Source organism: Chaetura pelagica, unplaced genomic scaffold (assembly GCF_000747805.2).
Source record: "Chaetura pelagica isolate M959 unplaced genomic scaffold, ChaPel_1.0 scaffold222, whole genome shotgun sequence".
Classification (NCBI taxonomy): Eukaryota; Metazoa; Chordata; class Aves; order Apodiformes; family Apodidae; genus Chaetura; species Chaetura pelagica.
Genome location: NW_009952711.1, coordinates 9,049,751 through 9,061,830, shown reverse-complemented (window position 1 = coordinate 9,061,830; position 12,080 = coordinate 9,049,751). Strand labels below are relative to the sequence as shown.

The 12,080-nt window shown below is 43.2% G+C and overlaps 1 protein-coding gene across 1 annotated transcript in view; it reads left to right on the top strand.

The window, feature by feature from the left end:
• Positions 1-3,932: 3,932 nt before the first annotated feature.
• FSD2 (fibronectin type III and SPRY domain containing 2) overlaps positions 3,933-12,080 on the top strand; it is a 14,805-nt gene continuing 6,657 nt past the window's right edge. The window contains exons 1-9 of the mRNA XM_009994474.1: positions 3,933-4,679; positions 4,760-4,855; positions 5,909-6,142; positions 6,991-7,013; positions 7,965-8,086; positions 8,891-9,046; positions 10,078-10,212; positions 10,929-11,082; positions 11,447-11,580. Of these exons, the coding sequence (XP_009992776.1) occupies positions 3,933-4,679; positions 4,760-4,855; positions 5,909-6,142; positions 6,991-7,013; positions 7,965-8,086; positions 8,891-9,046; positions 10,078-10,212; positions 10,929-11,082; positions 11,447-11,580 (1,801 nt within the window). The remainder of the gene's footprint in view (positions 4,680-4,759; positions 4,856-5,908; positions 6,143-6,990; positions 7,014-7,964; positions 8,087-8,890; positions 9,047-10,077; positions 10,213-10,928; positions 11,083-11,446; positions 11,581-12,080) is intronic.

Here is a 12,080-nt window from a genome sequence, read left to right as displayed (position 1 = left end):
GAGGGAGCGGCCGTTTCTGTGGAAAGCGGCGGTGAGGGCGCGCAAGGCCCCAGGAACACGGGCCTCCCACGAGGCCTCCCCCATTTCCAGGGAGTGCTCGAGGCTGGATGGGGCTCTGAGCAGCCTGCTCTGCCGGGACGTGTCCCTGCCCGTGCAGGGGAGTTGGAAGTCGGTGATTTTTAACGTCCCTTCCAACCCAAACCGTTCTATGATTCTAATACGAGACCACCTAAGCATCACCTCACAGGCCTCCGAGGGGCTGAGCAGCACAGGCGCACAGAGGGTTTTACAGAGCAACAACCCCTTGTTCAGGCCTCGTGTGCAAGGCTGAATTTAACCTGCAGCAAACAGAATGTTTGAGTCTTTGAAAGCAAAGCTGAAACTACTAATTTTTCAATAAACGAAAGCCTGCAAGACAGTGTAGTTTAACAGGGTATGAGCAAAAATAAGTTCTCGTTTGAAAAATGAATAAAATCTGACAGCACGAATGTTCATATTTCAGCAAAGGTTCATCATTTATGTGAAAACGTTTCTGCCCCAATCTCACAGATGAGAGAAGCACTGTCAGTGATAATGATTTAATCATTACGTGGGTATTTTCTTGTAACTCCTTACCAAACAACAAACAAACGCAATGCCAGAAATGTGAGGAAATGACACCAAGTTAACAGGAAAACAAGGAAAAGGCAGAGCTGTGTCAAGACCCAATAAGTGTTTCCCCTTGCACTGTCTCCTGAACAAGAGACATACATAATGTGCAATGTTGTAAAATGTGCTTAAAAACCTCTTTCCAGTGGTGAGCTGACATACGCTGGACAACTGAATGGTTGTGGGTTTGAGTGGCTACATAACCCTTAAGTGCTGCAGTGATCACAATGATCAGGGGTAAGTTACAGCCTGGCTTTTATCGGGGGAAGCACCGCTGAGCCCAGACTGAAGGGAGATGTTCCCATGAAAACCCTGCCTAGCTGGGCCATTGGCTACTTTCTTCATTATTTCCAGAGGCCTAGTGCACACAGGCAGGGTGGGGACATATGTATAATAAGGGTCTGCAACATGATTTTAATTTTTTCGAAATTCTGATGTTTTAATTTATTTTTTTCTAGAGCCCGCTCTGGATTCCTCTGCCCCATAGTTAAGCTTCTGCTAATTAAAAGAGAAGGACGTTGCCATTCAACTTTTGCAAAGAACAGACCAGATACTTCCATTTAAATGTGCAGCAATGCTGTAAGTGTGCATCCAGCCATTTGAGGGCACGTTTTGTGTACAGCTCCACAGCCTTGAAAATCACGCTGAGCCTCAAAGGCTGCGCCTTGTTTGTTGATACCACCTCAGAAAGTGAGAGGGTGCTCTGGCTTTAGCAAGGGTTCCAAGTACTTCAGATCCAGGAATCAACCTCCAGAGCCTTTTCCTGGTGGCACTCACATAGCACGCTGCTGAAGGACAGCTGGGGAACATCTATATTTGTGCCATTGCTCACTGCTGGCATGTCCCTATCTGAGCAGAGAGGCGGTCTAGGGTTACAGCAGTAAGTCTTCCAACTGCAGTCATAGGAACCTGGCAGGGAATTGCTTTCGCGTGAATTCATTTTTACTAGGGGAAATAAATGTGAAGTTTGATGCCATCTGAGCTATCAGAAGAATTTATGACATCTTAAGATAGAAGGCAAGTTTTTAGGTAGTAACATTGTTATATATTTTCAGTAATTGATGGTCACGGACTTAAACATTCTTCACTGTAATTCTATCTGTGCCTGTAAACTGAGCAATCATCTGAAAATCTTATTTAGGCAGCAGGGTTCCAGACGAGCTCAATTATGTTCATTTTAATTTATGTAATTTAATTTCATTTTGATAGGAAAAAATACTTGTTAATTCACTTTTCTAGCTAGTAGTAGCTTCTAAAGCAAGCCTTGTTGTTAGAATTATGGGGAAAAAAGTATTTGCGGGAGCCAGACAACGTTTTCTGGTATGTGCCAAGACCTTTTCTCTGTTTAATGTGTTAGACTTTGCATGACTTATTTTATCATCTTTAGCATAAATAGTCTTTCTGCCTAACTGAAGTGTTTTTGTCTATAGTGAGATCTTGCTGTAGAATCCGCACCCATGTCTGCAGTGTCAGCAGACAAACTGTGTGTGTTTTCTTGCATAGCCGGTGGGCTGGACTGTTTTCAATCATTGATATAAAACCAGGGAGTGGAAAGTTTCTTAGCATTTTTCACTAGTTTGAGAAGTTGCTTTCTAATAAGTCACTGACTGTGTTGACTTTGTTAGCTAAGTGATCCTCAGGAATATTAGTGAAATATCGATGAACCAAATTTGAGGGGATAGCAAGTACTCAAAACTACAAAGACTATAAACAGTTGTTTAAAAGCAAACTTTATGTGAAAGGTTCTGCAGAAGCTCTGACAACCTTGATGTTTGACTGACCTTTAGCTTCTTTTCTTTTTTTTCTTTTTTTTTCCTGTGAGAAAGTGGTTTTAAAGCTTTCACATGTTTCACCGAGCTAGGACTAGATGGAACTATGGGTTCAGTAATATTCAGCTGAAATCTTTCCATGCACTCTTTTGATTGTAGTAGTAAATTGCTGGGAAAACAGAACCAAGTAGTTTTGTAGCTGTAATTTTTTTAGTGCTGGTGAACAGTGGAGGGACGTTGCAGCTCTGACAGAGCACCACGTGGTCTCTATACTAACATGATTTCATGTGCTGTTGTTAGTAGAGGCTGGGTGGGAAGAGTGGGCTTGGGGAGTCTGTTAAAATTTGCCTTTGCACCTTCAACAATGTCCCATGTGCATCAGCTTTATCATATAGCTATGCATTTCATCCATATGTGGTCTTTTCACACCTCTCTGTACAAAATGGACGAAGTGTGGGAGCTCCAGGTCTCTCAACTCAGGAGTCATTGCCTTGCTTCCTACTTACTGTATGCTCTATGAAGGAGATCACCAGGACTACTCCACAGTTTGGAAATCAGACATCAGGGTCACAGATGAGCTGCTCAGAAAACACAGGATGTGCAGCAGAGACAGCTCTGCTGGACTTTGCATAGGAGCAAATAAAAACAAGCTTCCTGTGGCTTCACTTCCAGAAGCTCCTGGAAGTGAAGTCAAAGTTAGGAAGTGAAGCTGCTGGCTTTGATCTTTCCCATGCCTGCCTCCAGGCCCTGAGCAGTCAGTCCTCACCTAAACTTATTCCATCTATATAATTTCAAGCAAGAAAAACTCGTGCTTGATATGTAATTAAGTAGCTAAGGATCTTTCTTATCTTTTACAGGATTGACACTCCCCATTTCAAAAGTCTGACAGAGGACACCAATGTCATCCAGATCTGACAGCACAAGAGGCTATGAAACTAGTGACCATGAAGGCTGTTAAAATTTGCCTTTGCACCTTCAACAATGTCCCATGTGCATCAGCTTTATCATATAGCTATGCATTTTGCATCCATATGGTCTTTTCACACCTCTCTGTACAAAATGGACGAAGTGTGGGAGCTCCAGGTCTCTCAACTCAGGAGTCATTGCCTTGCTTCCTACTTACTGTATGCTCTATGAAGGAGATCACCAGGACTACTCCACAGTTTGGAAATCAGACATCAGGGTCACAGATGAGCTGCTCAGAAAACACAGGATGTGCAGCAGAGACAGCTCTGCTGGACTTTGCATAGGAGCAAATAAAAACAAGCTTCCTGTGGCTTCACTTCCAGAAGCTCCTGGAAGTGAAGTCAAAGTTAGGAAGTGAAGCTGCTGGCTTTGATCTTTCCCATGCCTGCCTCCAGGCCCTGAGCAGTCAGTCCTCACCTAAACTTATTCCATCTATATAATTTCAAGCAAGAAAAACTCGTGCTTGATATGTAATTAAGTAGCTAAGGATCTTTCTTATCTTTTACAGGATTGACACTCCCCATTTCAAAAGTCTGACAGAGGACACCAATGTCATCCAGATCTGACAGCACAAGAGGCTATGAAACTAGTGACCAGTTGTCCAGTCGTTCAGCTTTCTCACCAGTCCCAGAGTCTAGTGAGACTGAAGCTGAAGGCTTGATATTTTATCATATGGATCTTTATGGATCAAAGGATAGGTTTGATATCTTTCCTGAAGAGCTGTCTAGTCAAGGAGACATATCTCTGGGGGATACAAGAAGGGAATCTGCACTGAGTAGCGAAAAAGTTCAGCACTCACAAGAAGCTGGCTATGACTTGGAAAAGGAGGTTGCAGAGCTGGCTAAGATGTATGGACTTGATGAGGATAGAGAAAAGGAGCTTGAGCTTCTTGGAGGACGTCTGGACACAGTGGAGAGCAGATGGCCATCTGCTCGCACAGGAAAAGCAGCTTCACAAGGCTCCATGTATAATGCATCAAAAAGCAGCTCTCCAGTGAAAGATGAAAGTCAAAACACAAAGCAACAGGAACTTCCTGGTGAGGCTTCTCAAGATGAAGAGGAGAGCAAAGCTAGAGCAGAGAATGAGGCTGACAGCCACATATGGTCCAGAGAGGGGCTTAGCAGCGGTGGCACGTCAGATGAGTGGGGCAGTCAGGCTGTCAGTGAGGAGGAGGAGGAAGCAGCATATGTTTTTTGTTCTACCTGCAAGATGCCAATCCGAGCCTTTGACAAACTGTTTGGAGAGCACAAGGATCACGAGGTGGCTCAGCTCCCCAGTGCTCTGGAGAGTGAAAAGGTAAGAGGAATACAAGGGTACTGCAGTGCCTCTAAGGCAGTGTTCAAACATACTAAGAATCATGCTGGGTGTCTTGGTAGGAGGAGATTCATAAAAACATGTGCAAGCTGGAAGAGCAGATTGCCCAGATGGAAAACTTTGCCAGTCACTTGGAGGAAATTTTCATCACTGTAGAGGTAAGGCATTTTTTCTCAGTCTAACTTGGTGGTACTGGGGTTAAAACAGCTTAGACAGTCATAGTGTTCAGGTGTTAATGAGGTGAATAATTATGGTAGCAGAGCAGAGTTAACTTGGGCTTTGCCTGGACTGAGGTACTCAGGAAAATTCATCCCAATTATTTTTTTTAAGTGGGCTAGCAAAACCACATTAAGCATTTGCACAGACACTTGCATTCAGAAATCTAGTGACCCCACTCAGGTTATCTGAGTGTTCACTGGCCAAGGGCTGTTGGGCCAAGGGTCATCCAGCTGGTCCGTCCAGAGTGTGCCCCTTGTGTGCATTCAGTTCCAGCTGCAGAAGTGTCAGGTACAGGCAAACCCTTGAGTAGCTGCATTGAGCTGCAGCACCTCAAGGGTTGTACTCCTGCTTGGCTGGTGCCAGCTTGGCCCCAGGGGAAGGGGGAAGAGCTGGCAGCAAGTCAAACTGCAGCAGTGACTCAGGGCACCTCCTGTCATCTCTCTGCTGCATGTGGAACAGGAGGACATCAGTGCCTCAACAGTGAGCAGCTGCTGGCAGTAAAGCCCTACCCGCTCCTTAAAACTTCTTTCCTAATGCTTTCTCCAGCAGCCAGTGTGGATACCAGCATTAGTTGCTCAGCTTCCCCAGTGCAAATCCATGGATCCCACTGGGTTGCCATGGTTTCTGTCATGGAAGGATGTGCTTAACTGTGTTGGTGGAAACACTTGTGAGATTATGGCTAGGGTATATGGATATATCCCTTGTTGTGCTCTCTGGGCTCTAGGTTGGAGACAGCTGCCTTGCACAGTTGTTTTCATTATAATTTTTTATGCTTTTATGTCTGAAACCCAATCCAACAGTCTCTTGTGCCTCAGTGGGGGTGAATGATTAGAATAACTCCCTAAAAATGCAAATCAGCCAAATCACAGTTTCTGTGAACTGGCATTCCCTCTCGAGCAGGGAGAATTTTAGGCAGACCTGAGTGAGATTTTTTTCTGGCTGAGTTACGGATCAGGCCTGACGCCAAGGAACAAGCCCTAAATGCCTTGCAGGAAAACTTTGGGAGGCAGGAGCAGAACTTCGAGGTGCATTACAACGATGCAATGCAAGTGCTTGCTCAGAAGTATGAAGAACAATTGGAAGCACTGGGGGAAGAGAAGAGGCAGAAGCTGGAAGCTTTATATGAGCAGCTGGTCAGTTGTGGGGAACAACTTGACACCTGCAAGGAGCTGACAGACACAACCCAGGAGCTTTGCCTGGAAAATGACAAAGCCAATTTTATGAAGGTAAACAGCTTTAGCTGGGAAGGCCCCTTCTAAATGCTCTTTGTTGCTTACAAGTAGTTGGCATGTCCCAAGTGGCTTTATGGCTGGAGAGCATTTTGAGGTGCTCAGCCCATGGTGCTATCACTGCTCGAGGTGCTTGGCATTGACCTAGTGGGGCAACACAATGGGGCCAAAATGCAGAATCAGAAGCGTAAGTTTGTAACTTAGATGTTCACTGATTTCTGAGTCTCACTGGTGTTCAGAGAGAAGATACCTGTCTAACAAGCTTATCTCAGGAAACTCTCGAAGCTCCTCATGTTCATTGCTTCATTCAGACTCAGTTCTCTTGCTCTGTTCTGGGCTCACAGCAGACAGGCTGATGCAACCATTTTGGAAGATGTTTCTTTTTCTTGCTCATTTTCTTGGAAAGTTCAGCTGAACAGGAGGCTCCAACTAAATACATCAGGAGCTCCTGCAAAATGATGGATCAATTGCATGAGGAGGTGTTGAGAAGTTGTTTTTCTCTAGTTATTTTCCTGTAGTTATTTTCTCCAGCTGTAATAACAGCTTCTGTTTTTGAAGAATCTGTTGGCATTTTGGAGATCTGAGGAAGGATGCAGTCTAGAGTCTAGATGGGTCATTGCCTGCTATTGCATGTTATCTTACCATAAAATCAGCCAAGATCAGTCCATTTGAATGGACAGTTAGATGTGGCTTTGTTCTCAGAGCTGGGTGAGAGCCAATTAGCTCACTCAAAGGGCTGCATTTGGGACAATTCATGTCAGACAGGTTGCCAGCAGGATGTAGTCTGCCTCTAGTGCAGGAAAAGTGTCTTTTCTGTCTTTAACACTCTCTCTTTTTCTCTACAGGCAGCAGTAACCATGGTTGACAGGTAGTATCACAGTTTGGGATTTTGTGTCACATTTCTTCCTGCTAATTGGACCTGTTACTGGAGATATTTGCATGTTCTGGACTCCATTCAGGCAGACAAATGTTATCTACTATATTTTGAAATCTGTAGTATTTCAGATTTAAACTGCAGCAGGAAAAGTTGCTCTAAGAAGTTCACCACTTAAAACTAGTTTTGAGCCAATTTAAAAAAACAAAGAAAAAAAACCCAGAAAACCCCAAAAAAACCTCAAAAAACAAAACCAAAAGGAGAGTTAGAGCATGAATAAATCATTCTTTTCAGCTTAGTCATAAGGAACTAATTACAGTGACTGAGAAAAAGGATTGCTAAAGATCTTGAACAAAATCCTCTGGATACAAATCTGCCTAAAACTGAGCTTCCTAAATAGATTAGTAACAGGCTTATATATGCAGTAATATAGAGGTGTAGAAAGTCTGACTGTGGGAGCTCTAAATAGATACTGAAAGATGTTGGAGCAGTTGGAAGAAATCTTAAGGCACACTACATCAATTGCAGAAGATACACATTTAAATTGAATGTCATTGTTTATGAAAACACAAGAGAAAAATACCCCTTTGTTTCAAATAGAGCCACATGGTCCTGAATTAGTAACAGAGTCATAAATTCTAAATAATGAAAGCCATGGAGGTAACTGCTTCCCACTGGGGAACTTTCACTCACCTGCTGAGGTGTCCTTGGCCCCATCAGCATCCAGCTGTATTGGGAATCCTGAAGCACCATCCTGGTGTATCTCCAAGCAAAGGCCATGGGGGAGCTGAGCTTTGTACAGTGACAAAAACATTATTTTAAGGAAATAGCTCTTGCTTTAGAGTTGGCTGTTCTTTTCCTCTTACAAAGAGGTATCATAGGAAGGTATCTCCAACACTATGGTATGTCCAATTAGATTTTTTTTTTCCCCCCCTACAATTATAGACTGGAAGAATTCTTAAAGAAAGAAGTGGATTTAAAGCTTTCAACACCACCAGACTTTGAAGCACGGGTCATAGATTTCTCTGAAGTTGAACAACTAATGAACTCCATTAATACTATTCCAGGTACTCTTCCTATCTAATAATTATTTCAGACCTGTTTACATTTAATTAAGGATATGTATTAAACAGAAATCCACTACTTCATTTTGAGGAGAACCTGCAAAGGCAGAATTAGCTTCTCCCTAGTTTTACCTCTAGATTTTGTTTCCCTATATACACAGAGACAACTGGAAGCTATTTTTTGATTCATTTTTTTTAAAACCTGTTTTCAATATAGAATTGCCAGAACTGTTGGTTTTGATCTTCCCTGCTTTTGCTGGATGGTTTCCTAGAAGAATCACAAAGACTACCCCCTTCTGTTGAGGGGTCAGGCATGTTTAGTTGATGACAACTTGTCTTACCTTCTAGTTGCTTAAATAACTTGCACAGTTTCTCTCAATAACCACATTGCAGTGGCTTGTTCCTCTGCTATTTAGCAAATATTTTTCCTATTATTCAGAGGAAACAGAGCAAAACCCAAATAAACTGCTAATAATAATAAAAAAAAAAAGTTTAAAATCTTTTCTAGCTTGTGGGGAACAGCAACTCTCAGAGGCAGCAGAGGTCAAGTTTACAGGAAAGGTTAGGTTGAGGCTTATGTATTTTGTTATTTTGATTTGCAGCAAGACTAGTTCATAAACCAATGACCTGATTATTATCTGCAGCTGTTGGGAGTGTCAGCTTCTAACTTTTCTCCACGTGGGAGGAATGTGACCCTTTCCAATGCCTAGACCTTGCACAAACACCTTTGTGAGACCAGAATTGTTTGCCTGTGAGCAACATACCATGCTTATACATTAAAAAACTGACCTGTTTTCCCCCCTGCAGCTCCTTGTGCCCCTGTGATGAATCCCCAAGCTCCCAATGCAGCAACTGGCACCTCACTGAGAGTTTGCTGGGGCCTCTTCTCAGATGACACTGTCGAGTACTACCAGCTGTGCTATAAACCAGTGAGCAATGAGCAGCAGGGTTATGAACAAGCAGGTAAGGAGGCCTGGGCCCAAAGAGACACCTCAGCTCCCCACTGGTGAAACCAGCTGGATCCAAAGTGCCTCTGACTTGCTGTGGCAAGCAGTGCATTTTCTGTGCACTCCACCACCAGAACCTTCCTATCTGCCACCACTTTTCCTGCTTCTAGGTTTGTCACTCTTCCCCTGCCAGGTCTGCCGGCTGCAGCAGGACCCATCACGGGAGCAAAGACAGGATGGGGCAGCAGCTGGCATAGCAGGGGTGGGAAGGGGAGCGTGGGTGGAGTCAGGTTTCAATAGTAGCATTTCCTTACCCGGAGGGCGAGCCCTGCCTTTGAGACTCAGGCGCTGCATCCACTGCAGAGCGCGGTATTTTTAGAGAGCAAAGCATCAGAGTGCCGGCACGCCCACCCAACCCCGCAGTCATCTTACAGTTTGTATCAGTGCTAACAATAGGCTGTAACTCCCTCTTGCCCCCACACACAAAAAGGACCCCAGAACCATCCTAAAATGTCCCAGCCTTGAGACATAACAGCCTTTGCTAACAGTGTTATCACAGAACCTTTTACTGAAAACACCAAGTCACTTCTCTAGCAAAAGTGGAAGCCAGTAGGGTGCCAAGTGGCCATTTCAGAAGGAAGAGCAGAGCCTGTCCAAATTTTATAAGATACAGAATGAGAAAGGAGTAGTGAAATAGCTTCAGCTCTAGTCCCACTGCTGGGATGAGCAGACCAGTGTCCCTGGAGTGGGAATGTGCAGCGTCTTTTTAGCAAAAATTCAGTGACAGGTGGGTTAACTTTTTTATGGGTTTTATTTCCTGCCTGATGTGGCTCCTTTACAGAAGCTGATGTGTTACCTGATCTATACCTCCTTAGAGGAAGGCATGGTGAAACAGCCTGACAGTTAATCAAAGGGTATGGAGGACAAGGAGCTCTCTTGAACTCAGCACACTAAACAATGCACTTCAACTCCATTAGTTGAGGCAGCTTTGGGAAGAGTGGATAACTGTGTAAAGGCCCTCTAAATGCTTTGTTGTTTTCATTTCAGAGCATACACTGAAAGTCAAAGAAACATACTGCACCATTACTAATCTGTTGCCAAATACACAGTATGAATTTTGGGTCAGTGCTTTAAATGCCTCTGGTATCAGTCCACCAAGTGAAAGAGCAGTTTATGTAACAGGTAATTTTTTTTTTCATACAACTGTGTGACCTTCATAGCGAAATTGATGGTCATCTCTGAGTTTTATGCCAGTAATGCTTCTGGGCACTCTGTTCACTGCATGGCAGTTTCCTACTTTAATTGGGAGAGCCCATCAGGCCAATTCTCCCTGTGTTAAGAGTGAAAGAAACAAAAGCACAGAGACAAAATAATGTATTTAAATGCAAGCCTGTAGAATGGAAGGCTCCATTCTCCCAGCTCTGACAGATAGCTGTCAGCCCTCCTTTTTATTGGCCTGGAGGTACTTAGTGGATTCACCTGCATTGCTGCCCTTTTTAACTGTAGGTCAGTTAAGCATATTTTGTCAAATCCTGACATCAAACTGAGCCAGTCAGACTGAGATCTTCAAGCACTTGTTCTAGATGTCTTTGACATCTTAGAGCAGAGGAGGTGCAGCTTTATGACCAAGATAAAACAAATGACAGAAAGAAACTGGCTGTGTAATCAATCTATGTTACTTCTCTGATTAATTCTCTTGGGACCTTTATGGTTCAAATTAAGTCTTTCAATAGTACTGCTAATCACCTTTCCTGCTGTTTATTGTCCATTGGGGAAGCAGGTTTCTTTACTATATATTATTAGTATACAACTTTGTTCTATTTTGTAAGTATTAAAGCATGTTTGTTGCAAACATTTTCAAGCAACAACTTAGAATTGTTCTATTGCCTACTTTTTAGCTCCTTCACCACCTACCATAAAGAATAAAAAGATCCAAAGCTGTGAAAACGCAGCACTGGTGTGCTGGGAATCTGGAGACATTAACCCTGTTGATTCCTACACGGTTGAATTGTCCAAGCTGACAGATGAAGAAAATGGGGATATTATTACTGAGTGAGTCACTATTCTGCCAGGTCCGTGAGCATTTCAAGTCACATGGCATCAGACAGCACTGAAAAAGGACCCATGAGCCTTTGAATTCACCTTTATGCACTTTCCTCTTGGTATAATTAATTGTATAAGTCTTAATTCAAAATTACAAGGTATGGGAAAAGGGCAGAAGACAATGTAAAAATCTGGCCAGCTTGTCACAAATTATCTTTTGCCCCTCTAGTGACAACTGTAAAAGGTAATGTGCTGTTGATGGGTTTCAAGAGAAGCTGGTGATGTCATTTCCTCCTTGTTGTTGAGAAAAATATTCCCAAAGGCCTACCTTTGTTCTCTACCCTATAATTTTCCATGGATTTATTTCCTGTAGGTCTATTGTTGGGATTCCTAACTGTGAAGTCCTCATTCACCTCCAGCCAAGACAAAACTATCGCATCTGTGTTAGAGCCCTAAACCTGGGTGGTTCCAGTGACAGAAGTGAACCTCTCCTAATACACACCACAGGTATGTACAGCTCAGAACAACTCCTGCAGCCTATTGTAGCATCCATTATTGTAACAGAAAGATCCCTGCTGGTTTCAATGGCCTCTGGATCAGGTCCTAATCTCTTACATATAATTACACACCTGGTAACCTTTTAGGAATGAAAAAAACACTTTTTTGTAACACTAAGTGCATTGCTTTAGCTCTGTAATTTAGAATTATTTCTGTCCAATACACTTGATACTTGAAAGTTACTAATTTCTGAACACTTTAAAAGCCAGTATCACCCAGTGCTTCCAGATGTTGCCAGCTTGCCAAGGACTGACCCATCAATGAAGAAAGTTGTAGTGAGATTTTTACTTTACTTTAGAGATTACCTTGTAATGATGCTGCTGCTGCTGTAAAGCATGGCTGAGACACCACTTTCCAGTCATCTGGATATGCAAAATCTTCCTCTATATATTTAGAACATCTCCAGCTTGGCTGGGGAAACTAAGGGCCTGTTCCCTTTATTCAGCAGG